The sequence below is a fragment of the Scatophagus argus genome, chromosome 23 (assembly GCF_020382885.2).
Source record: "Scatophagus argus isolate fScaArg1 chromosome 23, fScaArg1.pri, whole genome shotgun sequence".
In the NCBI taxonomy this organism is placed as follows: Eukaryota; Metazoa; Chordata; class Actinopteri; family Scatophagidae; genus Scatophagus; species Scatophagus argus.
This window is the reverse complement of record NC_058515.1, coordinates 13,096,115-13,112,966: the sequence shown is the minus strand read 5'-3', so window position 1 is coordinate 13,112,966 and position 16,852 is coordinate 13,096,115. Positions and strand designations below refer to the sequence as shown.

Below are 16,852 nucleotides of genomic sequence, written 5' to 3'. Positions count from 1 at the left end.
AGAAGAGCTTTGCCCACAATCAACATGACGGATTTACGGATAGCCGGTTCAGCGCAGTCCTGATTCCTTTGGTTTGTCTGGTCTCGTAGTTGGTCTTCCTCAAGCTTTCTCAGACTGCTTGAAATCCTGAATGTGGCCATCTTTCTCCCCTTCACTGTCATCTTGTCACCTGCCATCCCGAGAATTTCATTGAGGACCACAACAAGCTCAGGTGGACGTTACACAAGCAGGAAGTTGCAGCATCCTCGATTCTCTCTGGGCACCAATAAATAAAACCCCTCACTGAGTCCTCAAGCCGCACACCAGTCCTCTAGCCCCATTCAGCCTGTGTTATCTGGTGTGTGAAGTGACTCATGAGAGGCTGTCTGTACACACAGAATCTCATTCATCAATATCACATTTCAGAGCTGATCCTGGTCCTGAGTATCCATTTAACAAGTTTGTTTTCCCCGATGGATTTAATTCCCTTTGTCAACCAGAATTAGTCGACATCCTTGTTGACAGAAACACTTCTAAAACTCTGCATGGCAGATTCACACAGTGGTAATATAATGGTGCTATTCACTGGAGTCACGAAACACACACTCGAGCATATTTTACCTTCGGTCCCACGTCCTCTCTCTGTTTCTTTCCCACTTTCTCGCTCTCTTTTTTGCAAATGTTCCCGGTGGTGTGAAATCAACTCATCCGACAGCCTCTTTCATTTTCCACAGTGTTAGTCGTAAGTGAGTTCCCACTGGGACTGCCGCCTTTATTGCTTTCACAATACAGAACAGGAGAAGTAAAGATTGCTTTGGTTAAACTTTAGTCGGTGTGATTCACTCTCTGCGGTGAAAAGACAGGAGTCACGATGTATGAATGAAAACTGAAAGATCTGCACCGACACTCCAACTCTGATTCAAGCTCCTCTTCGGTTGAAGTTAGGGAAAAAGTCACTAAGGTGTAATTTGTTTTAACAGATGCAAACTGGAGAGTCGGACATTTGTCAGTCAAATAGGATGTGTAAGCACCCACACAGTCCTGAGAAGGTGTTTAATCAATTATTTATTATTTCAATTTAATACCTTATAAAGTCGATATGGCAAACATGTTGCCAAATAGCTTCTGATTTACACATCCAGCAGATATTCATGATGCAACTTTCAAGACTTAATCTGTGTGAGTGTAAAATAACAATGAGGCGTAAGTGTGCAACAGCCTGCTAAGGAAGCAGTGATTTAAATCTATGGAAATTGAATTCAGAAGCCTTAAGCAACCAGTTACCTGACCCGAGTTAGGTGGACGGGCCAACACCGACGTCCTCTTCAGGACAAGCTTTTGGCTCTCTTCAGGACTCTGTGGCTAAAGGGCACGTTGGCGGAGCAACACATAAATCAAGGACAAAAACCCATTTCTAAAGGCTAAATGTCTTCTCTCTTGATTGCTTGCATTTCCCAGTTGTTGTTGTTGTTATTGTGCTCATGGTGTTGCTGTTGACACATCAACTGTGCTTTAATGGAATTTTTGACAGCAGCAGGGAGGGGAATATGGACACACACACACACACACACACACACACACACACGAAAGAGTTGACGTGGGAAAGAAATTGTTTCGCGCACACACAGAGGAATTGTTTGGAAGGGCCTCCTCACTTCAAAGCTGCAGTGACAACTTTTAATCAAAGAAAAAATTAAAGTCAGCGTCGGCTGTGTTTTGCTGGCAAAGACAGGGAGAGACAGACGAGACAGTCGAGAGAGAGAGAGACAGACAGAGAGACGGAGACTGAGGCACAAAGTCAAAGGCCTAAATCATTATGACCGCATGCTTGTAGAACCGCCAACATTTTGTTCTCTTCTTCTGCACGAGCTGGAAACAAAAGATGAAGCCAGGCTTTTGTTTCCGTGTTCTCCGTTCGTGTTGCGAGCTAAATGTGAACGCCACTCAGGTGACACTAAAGTAGATGTGCCGTCACATAAGCTTTTGGTCGGATAAAGACATGCGGCCACACCCTGTTTGCAGTGGAACAAACTGTGCCGGACCTGCTGGAGGCCATTTTGGCCCGTCAGCAGGCTTTTGCCAGCCCCAGCGGTGCCACTCATTCAGTATCGCCTTGACAAACAACAAGCAAATCAATAACATTAGCAGTAAAAACCTCCTCCATTATCTGTTCCACACCCTCTTACTTCACGCACCCGCCAGACGCCACGCACAAACACTGCAGTTGGAGTTGTGGCGCAGTTTGGAAGCTCTTTGGTCCAGAAAGCCTCACTGTGGTCTCAGAAAGCCCATGCGGGTTTTACTGAAGTTCACACTGAGCGTTTGTACGTCTGATTGTGTTTGCAGAGCGAAATGTCACAGCAGATTGATGCAGCAGCTTGTTCATGTTTGATCAGAAGTGAAGCTCGTATGAGTGTTTTCTCATCCGTGACCCCAGTGGGCACGTCTGCGGTCACGCCACGGCGTCCGCATGGAGGGAGGACGGTTTGGACTTCAGGCTGAGACAAATATTTGGACGAATCTGACAAGAGATTTTGTCCAAAGTTGAGTGTAGGTAGAAGAATAACAGAGGCCAGTTTGTGTTCGTGAACTTTATTCTCCAAGAGAGGAGAGTCGTAACTACAAGAGGCGGCGCATCGGGAAAACGTCGAACAAACCTGAAGTCGTGGCCACATGAACAGCGAACAGAGAGAAGCTCTTTCACCTTTTTTCACCATCATAAATCAGGACACGCAGTATTTTTTCATCCTGACATTTCAAATTAAATAAAAATCTTGGTCACTCGACACACATTCACTCGAGCTTGTTTTGGTCAACGATAAATAAATGATATGATAAACATAGATGGACGTACATCGGGCGGGCGGCTTCGCGAACGGATTGGTCCATCTTGCGGCGATCGTGTCGCCTTTAGGAAGCAGGTTACTGTATAGACGGTTTCTCCATTTTTCTCTTAAAAAACCAAAACAAAACTAAAACCTTAACTGACATTTAAGCAATGAAAACTTATGACAACAGATACAACAGACGAGTCTGAACGATCCTGAATTTCAGTTCAGCGGATTTCTGTCTCTTTCTCTTTGTGGGTTAATTAATATTTTTCAACAGGAAGTTGGCGTCTAAGATTACTATTTCATGTTCACTTAATAGCCCTTTGCTTTGTGTGTGTGTGTGTGTGTGTGTGTGTGTGTGTGTGTGTGTGTGTGTCTCACAGCTGAGTGATACTGGCTGATAAATGTATGGGGGGGTTCATTTCTGATTAATAGCCAAGAGGCCTTTCAGGAAACATAATGAGTTTCTCCTGATGAAGTGTGTGTGTGTGTGTGTGTGTGTGTGTGTGTCACGCACAGCTGACTGTTTGTGACTGTTTATCTTTTTTTTCCTCTCTTTGTACAAGTGTTGATAGCGATGAAAAATACTCAGTTTTCATTAACTCACTTATCGACTGGCTGACATTTCTCCCTCCACTCGCAGCCTCGCCTCCTCGTTCCCTTCCTTATTCCCTCCATCCTTCATTTTCTCCCCGCGGTGGGTTAAGAGTACAAATTGCACAGTGAGACTCCGGCTATTTGAACTCAGAGGCACTAATTAAACATCAATATGTCTTATGTCAAATCAATCAAGTCGAGGCAGTTTGTAGCCTGTGTCTTACTGTCACGTTTCTGTACTTTAAAGGGACAGTTCACCCCAAAATCAATCCAGAATCAAGGATGTGCGCTCTTCCTGTTCCCTGCAGTGCTGTTTATCCATCTGCACTGTTAAGGTGTGAGCTGCTGTGAGTTTTGGGCAGTGGAGATGTCTGCCTTCTCTTGAACATAATGGAACTAAATGACAGTTTGCTCGTGGTGCACAAAGCCCCGGGATAAAAAGCCTTTCTCGTTAGCTTTTTCGTACTACTACTACTTCTACTCCTTCATATCCTTAATAACAGTAAGCATTAGCCCGTAGCTGAGCTGAAAACAGTGGGATACAAAAATGTGCTTATGGAGCACGAACACATTGTATCCTGCTGCAAAAATCCTGTAACAATAATAATAATACAAAACGTATCACGTATTAATAAATGTAGTATTAGATTCTTCCAGAAGCTTCCTACTTTGTTTGCCTCTTTCCTTCTCTCCTTTCCTGTCTTTGTTTTCCTTCTTCACTCCACCTCTTCTTCACCTCCTCTCCTCACTGCTACCTCCTCGTGCTCCTCGTCCTCCTCCTCCTCTCCATGCTTTATTTCCTCACTCGCTTTCCCTTCCTCCCTATGTGTCTGTCCATTTCTCCGGCGTCCCTCCCTTTTCTCTTTCCTTTCCCGTGTGCTTCTGTCCCTCCTCCTTCCTTCCTCGTCCTCCCTCCGCGCTCTCTTCGTCGTTCATCTCTCTCTCATCCTGCGTCCTTAAATATCACTGCTTCCTTCCTCGCTTCTTATTCTGTTAAAATGCAGCAGTCGTAACACCCTGACACACTGATCCATTAATAGTCTTCTTCTTCTACACTTCCCCTCACCCCCCCGGTGCAGTTTTTCCCTCCCGTCCTCCCTCTGTCGGTCTGACAGATCTTTGAGTTCCACGCTCTCCAGCTCTCTCTTTCCTTTCCTTTTCTCTCTCTTTCTCTCTGCCCGAAGGCTTATCTTGGGTGGGTTAAATGCAGAGAACAAATTTCGTTGGAGTGAGTTCCCTCCAATGACAAGATATGTCACTTTCCTTTCCTTTCCTTTCCTTTCCTCTTCCTCTTCCTCTTCCTCTTCCTCTTCCTCTTTGTGAGTGTGTTGCTGGGATTTGACGAACGCTCTCGCCCTGTTCTTCCATTGTGTCTCGGAGCGAACACGCCGCAGTCTGTTATCTGTCTGTCCGGTGTTACACACTGCATTGTGATGCCTTCGATGTACACACACTCACACATGCGCTCACACGCACACACAAACACACAATATACATCACCGTGCAGCATGTACACATTGTTTTCCATCTCGCTTGCTTCCCTTTCTTCCCTCCTGCAATCCTTCATGGCAGTTGACACGCAGTGTGTTTGTGTAATTACTCACCCATCACCCTCTTTGCCTCACACACACACACACACACACACACACACACACAGATGGAGGGATTATGTGCTATCACATTAGCTGTGCCGTTCTGTGTTAATGGCCTTTGCATCATCCAGCAGAGAATAAACTTTGACCCTTCAAACACACTGGACCTCCTGTCTGTCTGTCTGTCTGTCTGTCTGTCTGTCTGTCCGTCTCTCTCTGTCTTGCTGCCCCCACGTCTCCGAAGTCCTCGAACTTTCTCTGAATTTCCGAAGTGTGAATCGGTGCAGTTTCCATCAGCTAAAGGACCAGCCGTGATCATCAACTCTGCTCGACGTCCCGCCTCACTTACTTTTATTCATGTATTAGTGGTGGAGAGTAACGAAGTACATTCACTCAAGTGCTGCACCTGACACTTGGCACCCAAGTAACCCCATTTTGTGCTGTTTTAAAGCTTTACTCCACCACATTTCAGAGGTAAATATTGTACTTTCTACTCCTCTACATCACTTGATAACTTTAGTTGCTTTTACTTTGCGGTTCCAGCTGATCAGCTAATGAATAAATAGGCTCAAACCTTGGCGAGGGCTGACAGTGCGTACTTAAAGCTTGTGTGAAAACAGTTTAGTCCCTTTTCCTTTATTGCCTACCCTGCAAACAGACTTTTCTGTGATCCTCCACCTACAGATTTTTTTTTTTTTTTTTTTTTTACAAAGGATCGTTCAGAAATTCAAAAAAGTATTAAGTGCTACAGTCTTATGCGAGTGCTTGTATTAACAAATACGCCTCAGGGCGTAGGTCTGCGTGGAGTTTTTCTCTCCCCTCACAGGCATCCCAGCGCTTGCTGGAGCTGGAAAACAAAGGGCTGTTTTATGCACTCAGAACTCTGTGGTGGAATTGATCAAATAATTTTCTTATTCCTGAAGTAAAATGTCAAATAAACTGAGACTAGTAAATGTTCGCCCTGTTCTCAGAGCTCCAGCAGTCCTTGTCTTCATTTGTTTTATTCCTCTGATATAATACACCCCTGCAAAATGCAGACTTCAGTTCTCGAACCGATTATCAAATAATCAAGCCGGGTGTGGTGATGCATTCAGAGGTTTGTGCAGCGTGTGAGTTCTGATGTGTACATTCATGTCAGATTATGAGCTGTCGTTAGGCTGCAGGTTGACTGCATGTTATCAGTAATGGCTGAGAGGTAGAGACTAAATGAAGAGGAGTCGTCATGTAACGTAATGATTCCCGTCAGACACTCCTAACGGACAGGAAGTAGTGCAGGAAGGTGGACGCTTCTGGGAATACACTCACGGATGGAATAAATAAAACTGTGAAAAAGCTGACTTGAAAGCTGAGTATTATTTCACCTGCAAGAATTTGTTGTTTTACTGGACTTGCCGGTTGTAAAGTCAAGCGTCCAGAGGATGGACGTATCCAAGAGAAACTGCAGAGATGTCGTCCCTTTATGCCTCTCTCAGTTCAATTTAGCAAACGTATTTGCTTGCCAGTTTATTGAAACTATAGCTGCACAAATCAGAAAGCCCACTCTCCTTTTCTTCTTTCTGTTTTGTTCTATGGGCACAATGAGTCTGATGTTGACTTTGTCTTGCCGCTCTAATGAAAAGTTATGACACTGCAGCTCCGAGATTTGCTCGTTTGGCTTCTGGCTGACAATCCCTCTTCTCATTAAGCCTGTTTGTTTCTCTCCCCTTCCCGCCGCTCTCGTCTGAACATCTCTTTACGGCTAGTTTCAGTTTTTTCCTCCTCGCCTCCACCTTTCTTTATTTTTAATCATTTTAGATTAATAAGTGAGGTGCATCAAGACTAAACTACCTGAAGGATATCTGTGCTGAAGCTGAAAAGCGAGCCAGTCTGAGGTTGTAAATAATCTGACAACAACCGACAGTCTGTGGAGACTGCTGTGAACACTCGAGTCACCCAATTAAACCGCATGCACTCAACTGTACTTGCAGTAATGCGAGGCTCGCACGCCTCTGAATACTGCTGTACAGTGGAGTGGAATCCAAAGTTAACTGTTGGTTTTGCTTATATTCATCATGATATTGTCGTCTTCCTCCATCCGGCCCCGCGCTCAAACCCCGCCCAGTCCATCCCTCCTGCTCCCGTAACGCCGCTCCATCTGTGCAGTCCATTAGGCGGCCTCGTGGCTCAGTGGCTGCGCTGATGAAAACAGCACAACGCGATCCAGACTCTGAACCTGCTCCGAGGCCCAAACATGTGGTTTTAATGCAGGACCTGCACGAGAGTCACCTTATGGAGGCTTGTTGATGTTTATATGATTTGAACCTGAAGTCCCTCGTGCTACAGTAGACAACCTCGACCTCAGTGTCAGGTCTGTTTCAGATTGTACTTCATTTGACAGGATTCATTTGATGGAAAACCTTTGACTTTAGGATGACATGCAATCAAAACCTTTTCTCCAGTTTAGAGAGAGATGCATTGGTATTGATATGATTGACGATCGGTATGCTCAGAATTGATTAGTTAAAATTGATTATTGCCAGTGTAACCTTGAGGGCCTTTAAAGCTGCAGTCCTTAAGATTTCGGATCAACATCACAGCAAACACTCCCTGAGCAGCTACAAAATTAAAGGAGGAACTGATGTATAAACTCACAACATGGGTGCATGTAGGTAATTTGAATTCAGGGAGTAATTTCATTTATTTCATCATACATTGAATGGCTAATGCTGAAAAGAAATGTTTAATAGCACTAAAATGGGTTTTCATTTCATGAAAATCTTAAGAATTTTAAGTCAGAAAAATTTGAAAATAAAATGAATAAATAAAATAAACTATACATGGAATAAAATTTCCAATATTTTCTAAGAAACAATAAATAATATTTAGTATGTTTAAACAGAGCTCAGGGATATTTCTTCTTTTTTAGTGAATTATTACAAAATATTCATGCTACAACCACTCAGTGCTCTCCTTTGTCGCAATAAATTTTAGTTCTTGTCATGCTCCACACAACATGAGCTCACATCTTCATACTTACGCCAAGTGACTTCATGGCTGTTTTTGTTGCTGCAGTTAAGGAGAACTGAAGAATCATCTAATCTCATATGATGTGCAGGATGTTTACCCAACGTCAGTGTGTTTGTGATGGCTGAAAAGGAGCTGAAGATTAATGGCACATTCAGCTGTGCTGCTGTTGTTCCTGGTGTGTGTGTGTGTGTGTGTGTGTGTGTGTGTGTCATGTGTGGGAGCTGTGGTTTCACGAGGTTCTCAGTCACTTTTAACCTCAGTTTTGTTTGATTTTTTTTTTATTATTTTTTCACAAAAGAGCATCAAAAGTCTTTCCCTCCCTCCCCCCACACCCTTTTTCTCTGTAGGCAGATGGATGATGCTGATCCCTCACTCCGGAGGTGTGGAGTGACAGATGACAGAGGGACTGATACAGCAGGAGAGAAAGACGGGAGGTAGCGTCGACAGGGTCGCCGCCGGCGGTAAAGGAAAACAACGGCAAAGGTCAGGCGCTTCGATCAGGAGGCGAGGAGGAGTAAGTGACCAGATTTACTGACACTGGGATGAAAGTGTTTCTCTCTCTTTCTCTCACTCGTTCACTCTCTCCGCTTCTCAGCTGCGTTTTCATCTCCCTGCCTCTCGTTTCTGTCGTTGTTTGCCTGAAACACCTACAGGTGCTCAGCATTTGTGACTAAAGGAGCTCCGGTTGGAACGAGAGCACTTCCTGTTGTTGTCTTAGCTTTAAAGTGTCGTGGCTGAAGAAGATGAGCTGCTACACCACAACAGTGACTCAGCATATGATCAGTTTCTTTCAGCGTGTTCGGTTTTAAAATACTTGTTGGCTCCTGCTGCACCCAAGCTGATGCGTTTTACCTTTTGTGCAGGCTTGACGGCAACAGAGTCAGTCAAACAGGCATGAAAACCACAGAATTATGTGATTCTGTTGCTTGGAAGCCCCACATTTATGATGTTTGGAGTCTTGAGGGAGGACCACATGTGAGCTGAGGCCTACCTGACAGACAGAGACAGAGAAAGGCATCGGTGGGCCTCTTTTTGGGAGCTAATCAGCACTGCAGGGAGCTGATCAGGTTGTAAAATAACCTGCTGTGGGTTTTTTTTTCTGTTTTTTACCAGCAAAGCAGCAAATCTTTTCAGTTATTTCAGTTTAGATTGTGTAAAGTCTTTATATATGAAAACAGTGATTATTACTGGAGGTTGTTGGACTTGTAACGAGTCAATGTTTCTATAAAATAAATATATAGGCATATCATGCAAGCAAATGCAACCGAGTGCTGTCACAGAAGTCGGTATTTCATAATTTACCAACATTTATAGCTGCTCGTGTTTGTGGATCCGAACTCGTGAATGTTCAGCTTTGAACCACACGTGCAAAGCAGCTGGTTGCTGCTTGCCATTATGGGCCAGTTTAATAAGGAGGAAATCCTCCCATCCTGTTTCACCGCCACTCTTCACTCGTTTACCTCTCAGCACAGCAGAAATGGCTTCAACAAACACAAGCGCAGCAGCAATTTGTCCCCGCGGTGAAGTGCGACGGCGGCGACATCTTTTCCCAAACTCGGATCCTTTGTGCGACTCTCTCCGTACCGAGTGCGGCGGGGGATGCTTTACAGTCACAACACCAATTATAACCCACAGATGATGTGCGGTTAGCTGAGGCAAGCGTGCGCTCACTCAGCGGGCTGTTGTGTAACGCTTGGTTCAAATCTAATGAAGTGCGTTTCATGTTGTTGTTCGGATAACAAGTCCGTCTGTCCTGTGGCGTCAGAGGGCTGGTGGCGGTTTGGGTGGCTCGCAGTTACTTTGCCTCTGTCTCCCCACTCCTTTCCTTCATCTGACCTTCCTCCTCTTCCTCTCCCCCCCTCCCCCACCCTCTGTGATGTATTGCTGCTTTATCAGACCAGTTAAATGGCTCGCCTGCAGTGCTGTTTAGTTTCTTGTGAACTATGTTGATACCCTCCCTGAGAGCGGGAGATAGGAAGCAGCCTGTTTATTACACACTGAGCAGTGCAGCGGTGATAAACACACACACACACAGTCTTCATCATCTTATTTTTAAAGCACAGGTTCACTGATTTTCAACACAGACTTCATTATAATGTTGTTTACCTTTATTTAAAATCATGCATACAGCAGCAGTCTCATTAAAGGCTTTAGTTCTGAACTGCTCTACAGTTTTATTGACTTTATGTTCCACAAAGTCTTGTTTCTTTTGTTTCTTTTGTTTTTATTCCAGTGTAGACAAAGCTAGGACAGATAATCAAAGACTCCTGGTAGAAAGTGTGGTTTGCAGCCTCTGTTAGCCAGCAGAAGATACAGACACATCTCGCTGTGAGCTTCTTGTCTCTGGACGGAGGGTCCAGAATGGTCCAGATAGACAAAAGTATTGGGACACCAATGTTTCTTTGTTATTGAATTCGGGTGTGGTATGCAGCTGTTTTTCAGGGTTTGGGCTCGGTCCCTGACCTCCAGTGAAGGGAAATCTTAATGCTTCAGCACACCAAGACATTTTGGACAATGCTATGCTTCCAACTTTGTGGCAACAGTTTGTTGAAGGCCCTTTTCTATTCCAGCATGACTGTGCCCCAGTGCACAAAGCAAAGCTCCATAAAGACATGGTTGGATGAGTTTGGTGTGGAAGAACTTGACTGGCCCACACAGAGCCCTGACCTCAACCCCATCCAACACCTTTGGGATGAACTGGAACGGAGATTGTGAGCCAGGCCTTTTGGTCCAACATCAGTGTGTGACCTCACAAATGCTCTACTGCATGAATGGGCACAAATTCCCACAGAAACACTCCAACATGTTGTGGAAAGCCTTCACAGAAGAGTGGAAGCTGTTAGAGCTGCAAAGCTGTCTGTGTGTGTAGAATGAGACGTCATTAAAGTCCCTGTTGGTGTGATGGTCAGTTGTCCCAATACTTTTGTCTATATAGTGTATGGGTTATTCTTACCTGACCAATTTTGTACTCAAATATATTCAAGTATATGTAGTATATTCTGATGGTAACACTGATGTACTTTAACTTAAATGAGATTTTAACTGCAGGGCTTAACAAACATATTCTATTCTTAGTTGAATAAAAGATGTGAGAATTATTTCCACCAGTTGTTCTGGAAGAGGCTGCACATGACGTATTTTATTATCGTTTTGTCAATCACGTATGAGGATTCGCTGCAGATAACACACTGCATCTGCCCACACACCAATGAATAATCTGACTTAAGTATTGTGTTTGCACACAGTCACACCTAGACAGTTAATTTATGCACACACGCTCATTTAAACAAACAAAAGCAAGTGCATACACTCACACTGAGATGCAATATATTCACACAGAAATGTTAAGCCCACACGGGCTGCAAAATAAATGCTAAGCAGGGATTTTATTATTGTGCTTGTAGCAAGGAGAAAAATATGCAAACACACACACATTCAGAGTACCTCCTCACACACAATGAAGAAAACACGCAAGAAAGCACACACACACCCATTCAAGTTTCATTCTTAAACATGGGCCCACACATTCTGGGAAAAAAGTCTGACTGGTTTTCGCTGTCTTTCACACTCTGATTTACTGTCTCCTACATGCAGAGATATACCTGCACACACTCCCCCTCTCTCCCTCTCTCTCTCTCTCTCTCACACACACACACACACACACACACGCTACGCACTGACTCTTCCACATATCCTTGAAGATATTCACGAGGTGCTAAATCACTAAGCTGTCTGAGTGATGAGGGTAAATAGAGAGGACAGGCAGTACGTTTGCACACACACACACACATCGGTGTGAGAGTGTAAACATCAAAGTGTCGGTTTCATTTTATCCTTTAGTTTATTTTAAATGACTGTAGCATTTGACACCAGTAGCCGTTCTCTCTCCCACATTTTTATAAGGCGTGCAGACAATGCCATAAATTAGCAACAAAGCAGGAAAGAAGAAGAAGAAGAAGAAGAAGAATCGAGTGGCTGCATGGGCGGTTGGCTGAGGGATGAGGAAATGCAGAAAAGGTCAAAGGGAAGATTTTTGATTACTGAGTAGGTAGGCAAAAAAGCAATGGAAAGTTTAACAGGGATCCAAAGGAGTGATGACGAAAGGATGAAATGATTTAAAGGGGATGAGTGAGGGTTAACGGAAGGCTGGGAAGATCAGTACCTGCAGTGATGTTGTTAGGATGTAAGAATGCAAGGAAGAAGTAAGAGAGGGAGGTTTCAGTCTTTAAACTGATGATGAATGACAAGATGAATACAAATTGTGCAAACAGGATGTTGAGAAGAAATAATCTGATCTTTCTTTTTTCCCCATTCGCTCCTTCCACAGATCAGCCTGATCATCAACTCTGACCTGAAAGGAGATAAGCCTCTAGCAGCAACTTTGATACGTCCAACTGATTGATGCTCAACGGCAAACCAGCTAGAAAAGATCTGGCAGCAGGAGCAGGCGGCAGCCATGGATTTAAGTAACATAATTTCCCACTCTAAATTAGAAACTCTCAAACTCCCTGATCCATCAAGAGGTGGATGTGACTGAATACCACGAAGCGACAGGGGACGTTTTGGCTCAGCGTACACCTCGAGAACTCGTCGCCAGTAGCTTACTGGCAAGAAATGGCTACAGATTCAAACTACAGGGAACAGTTTCGGGGGGTTTGCAGCTAGCAAGACTTTACTGGAATATAATCAAGAGCGCTTGCAGCTATTTCCTCCCAATCCCAGCTTCCCTGCCACCTCCCATCCCCAAGGTTTCATAGTCCCTGTTTTTCCACTTCCCTCAGACCCTGTTTTCATCAGTTTGTCCTTATTAATGATGATCTGTTGGTAGAAAGAGTCCATTTGAGAAGATACACATCAAAACTCTTCGGATAAGTCCCTCTCATGCTGAGTGCGTCTCTCTCTCCACCTTCTTCTTCCTTCTGCTGGTGAGGAAGGTGAATTAAAACTCCCTCTGTCAGCCTCTGGAAGGGTAAGGGTCTCTCTCTGGGATGGGCGGCCCAGCGAGGTCTCTTCTTGGCGGGTTCAGCACCACTACGTCTTCCCTTGAGGTCGGAGGGAGGATGGCTTGGCCAAGCAACAACCCCCTGGACCTCAACCAAACGCTGCCATGGGGCATAGGGCTTGGAGGCAGCAGTGGAGGTGCGGCAGCCATGAGTGCAGGTCCGGACAATTTCACCCTGGAGTCCGTCACCAGGGGGGCGGTGATGAAAGAGAAAAACTGGCCGGCGCTGCTCATACTCGTCATCATTGCACTGACGATCGGTGGCAACATCCTGGTGATCCTGGCAGTGTCACTGGAGAAGAAGCTCCAAAATGCCACCAACTTCTTCCTGAGGTCACTGGCCGTGGCTGACATGCTCGTAGGCATCCTGGTCATGCCGATCTCCCTCATCAACATCCTCTATGGTGAGTTTTGATCACCCACAAAGCACATCACTGATGTGCAAGACTTACACACATGCAGCAAGCAGCAAATTGCTGATTAAAGCTAAGCATTAGCTTTGCAGGTATTTTGTCATAAATCATCAGATGAACCCAAAGTATTACAATTTAATCTTTAAAGGAGGCAAGAAGGTCACTGCCATGGCAGTCAATCAAAAAAAACACCAGAGGAAAAGTTGGGATTGTCTGTACCAAACTTTGTGTCAGTCAATGTAATGGATTTTAAACTATATAACTGTTTAAGCAAAAATTTGGAGGTGCTAGATGAAAAGTCAGGGGAGCACATAAATCACTTGCATTCATCCTCTGGAGACCATGAATATCTGTAGAAAATTTCACGGCAATTTCAGTCTGCTGCCAATCACCAGAGCCGTGCTGCAAGCGTGAGTAAAAATTTCAATTTTTGACTTATTATTTAACTTATTTGTACTAAAATGTGTTTTTGGTTTTGCAGATTGACTGACCATTTCAGTGTGTAATTAAATGTGTGATTTCTAACTGGAAGAGCAAAGCTGGGGTGCAAAAATAGCTACAGCCAGTGTGGAAACATTAGATCAATTTGTATTCTGAATTTGCTCTGGGGACACATTTTAGGTGTCATTCAGGAGCATCTGATCGGCTGATATCAGATGCTCCCACACGCTGTAGGTGCTGTTTTGGTTTTGTTCTTTCAAGGTTTTTAACTTTAATCACGGAAAGACAGATCCATGACTGTAAATCTCAATATTTCAACCATCTTCGCTGCAGATTTCTGCCCCTGATCTCGGGCAGCCACCCACCCACTCACCAGTTGTTGCCAGCACACTGTGACACGGGCCCTGTCATTATTTCAAAACATTTTTTTCACTGCAATTATTAGAAATAATTATTGCTTCTCTGAGACATTGCACACTGTAATATTGCAAGTGATTGAAGAGCTGGAGGAAGCCAACTTGATAATTGCAATATCATGTCAGCTATCAACTGGTGTTCTTGCTTACAATATCCCTGCCAGGATTCTGCATCAACGCCCACATTAACTTAATGGGATGTCGGGTGGTTATATGGCAGCCTGCGTGGTGAATTTCTACATTAAAGAAAGAAACATTTTGCAGCTTACATTAACGCCACAAAGGAGTCCAAGTCAAGTCTCGAGTCTCTTATGGTTCTGTATTCTGCTGCGGTCCAAGTGACTTAAATCACGCACTGTATCATCATCACTCCTTTGTCTATTAGCATACGGTAGCAGCGCTGATTAGTGGTTTTGTACATTCTCCATGAGGGTATGAAGGCTTGGAACAAAGGAAACCAGTTGCAGTGAGAAAGCGCAGACGAAGGTGACAAACCAGTGGGTTAACTCTGAGCATCATTTATTGTGACACCGCAGACGCTGCACTCAGCAATTCCTGTTTGGGCCTTGTGTGAAGTTATTAGAGCCAGTGACAAATGTCTCAGCAACTGCAGGTGGTCTTGCCGTGTCATTGTTATTGCAGCATCATCTATATGTGTGATGATAACAAGGGAGGTGGTGACATTCAGCTCGTGCTCGTCAGACATTTCCTTCATGTTAATGCGCCGGAAAACATAAAGATTCTTAGCGAGTTTCAAGTCAAATACAAATCTCAAACCCGATTCCCCATCTCAGAAAAGGAGAGGTTCAGTTCTCGCTGTGCGCCTGAAAATGTCACCATCAGCAAACTGATCGCAGCTGATAGTGGGAGTGAGAGCCGGCCTGAGCACTTTTCAGTGACAGTAATCCTCGTCAGCGCTCACATTTGTCAGAGCTCAGAGCGCTTTGACGTTATCGTAGCCTCGGGTGGGGGTTTGAGCTGATATCACACCAGCAGCCATTTGGAGTCCTGTTTTCAAAGGCATTCTGATTCATTTATCGTAATGTTGAGAGACCAGAGCAGTAGGCTCAGGGAGAATATGGGTCCGATCGGGGAGGGGGTATGAGGAGGGTGTGAGTCCAGTCTGGTCGTTTGAAACAAGATCCGGCCTCATTTCACGAAACCTGCAGGACGCGTGGCAACATGTCACGTCATGTCGTGTTGAAATTAATTGTTTCGCAATTGGCTTCGCAGCCAACTTCGCTTTTGCTCCACCAGAACTGACATCGCTGGTCTTGATAACCTTCATCACGGAGCTGAGCCACACGATCAGAGCCACGAGCGAAGCGGTGAGATGCGCTAAAATGATCTGGTGACGTTTGAACATAATTTATAACAAAATAACCACCACACAACATTTGTTTAAATTCTTCTGGATCACACAGCACATGTCGCTCTAGACGGCCAAATTTGAACATGTTGCTGTGGCATATTTTCACAACAGGCCAAGAAATCTGGAAAACAGACATTTAGGCTCGGCTGGCGCTGAAAAACTTGAGATTTAATTCACACTGTCTGACAGAGAGAAACGTTGATGTCCGCAGTTTGTCAGCCAGTGTCACATGTGGTCATTTTGTGTCTCCCGAGAAAACATTTTGATTAATTGGGTTTGGGTGCAAACAGTGGTGACACATGAGCCAAATAGATGTGCCTGAGAGGAAAGTGTGTGTGTGCCACATTAGCAGTGTGAGAGCAGACTGGGAAAAGTCAACATAGATGGTATCTTGACAGCTTGACAGGACAAAAACGTCTTCAGTTGGAGTTTCTGGGGAGTTCGGAAGCACGTCAACGCTGATGTATGGTACTAAAAAAGCTCCATCATGTTAAACCGCTGCTAGCCTGAGCACAACTTGTTCTTTCAGCTGCTGGTCCATCAGTATTTATTGACAGTTTCTCACCGAGAACGGAGGGATAACACCAGATGTGGGCAGCTGTGGCCTAGAGGTTTGAGAAACGGCTTGTGACCGGAGGGTCGTCGGTTCCTGGACTGGCAGGAAAAATTTGGGTGTGGTGGAGTGATTGATTGAACCCCCGCAACCATTAGTCGCCTGATGTGCCCTTGAGCAAGGCACTTACCCTCCCAATTGCTCCCCGGGCCCCAGACATGGCAGCCCACTGCTGCTGTGTGTTTCACTGCATGTTGCATGTGTGTTTCAATCAGTGATGTGTTAAATGCAGAGGAAGGAATTTCGGTTTATGTAAAAAATATACTGACAAAATAAAGTTTGAAGTTGAAGGATTAGGGGGTCAAAAGGTTCAAGCGTGGATCAGCAAGATGTCAAGAACTCAGCCGCCTGCTTGATTAACCCGAGGAGTTGAAACAAAGGACATAAAATGGTTTTAAAAATAGGCACAGGGATAAGACAAAAAGCTCAAGGAGAGCTTAATGTGCTGAGGAGGTCTTGTAATGCCTTATGAGTACAGCTGAGAGTCGGCACTGTAACATTATCGTTTTCTCTGTGTCTTATTAACATCAGGGTGCTTTCGTTAACCATAAAGAGTGAGGGATGAAGTTATGATTTGCATTAACGCCATT

At 44.6% G+C, this 16,852-nt stretch overlaps 1 protein-coding gene across 2 annotated transcripts in view; it reads left to right on the top strand.

Moving 5' to 3' along the window:
* Positions 1 to 16,852, top strand: part of htr2cl1 (5-hydroxytryptamine (serotonin) receptor 2C, G protein-coupled-like 1) — a 102,235-nt gene that overhangs the window by 63,290 nt on the left and 22,093 nt on the right. The window contains exons 3-4 of one of the 2 annotated variants that reach the window (XM_046380591.1): positions 8,353 to 8,488; positions 12,333 to 13,411. In XM_046380591.1, the coding sequence (XP_046236547.1) occupies positions 12,994 to 13,411 (418 nt within the window). In that variant the 5' untranslated portion in view covers positions 8,353 to 8,488; positions 12,333 to 12,993. Of the gene's footprint in view, positions 1 to 8,352; positions 8,520 to 12,332; positions 13,412 to 16,852 lie in introns of both variants that reach the window. The other variant, XM_046380590.1, reaches the window with a different exon arrangement.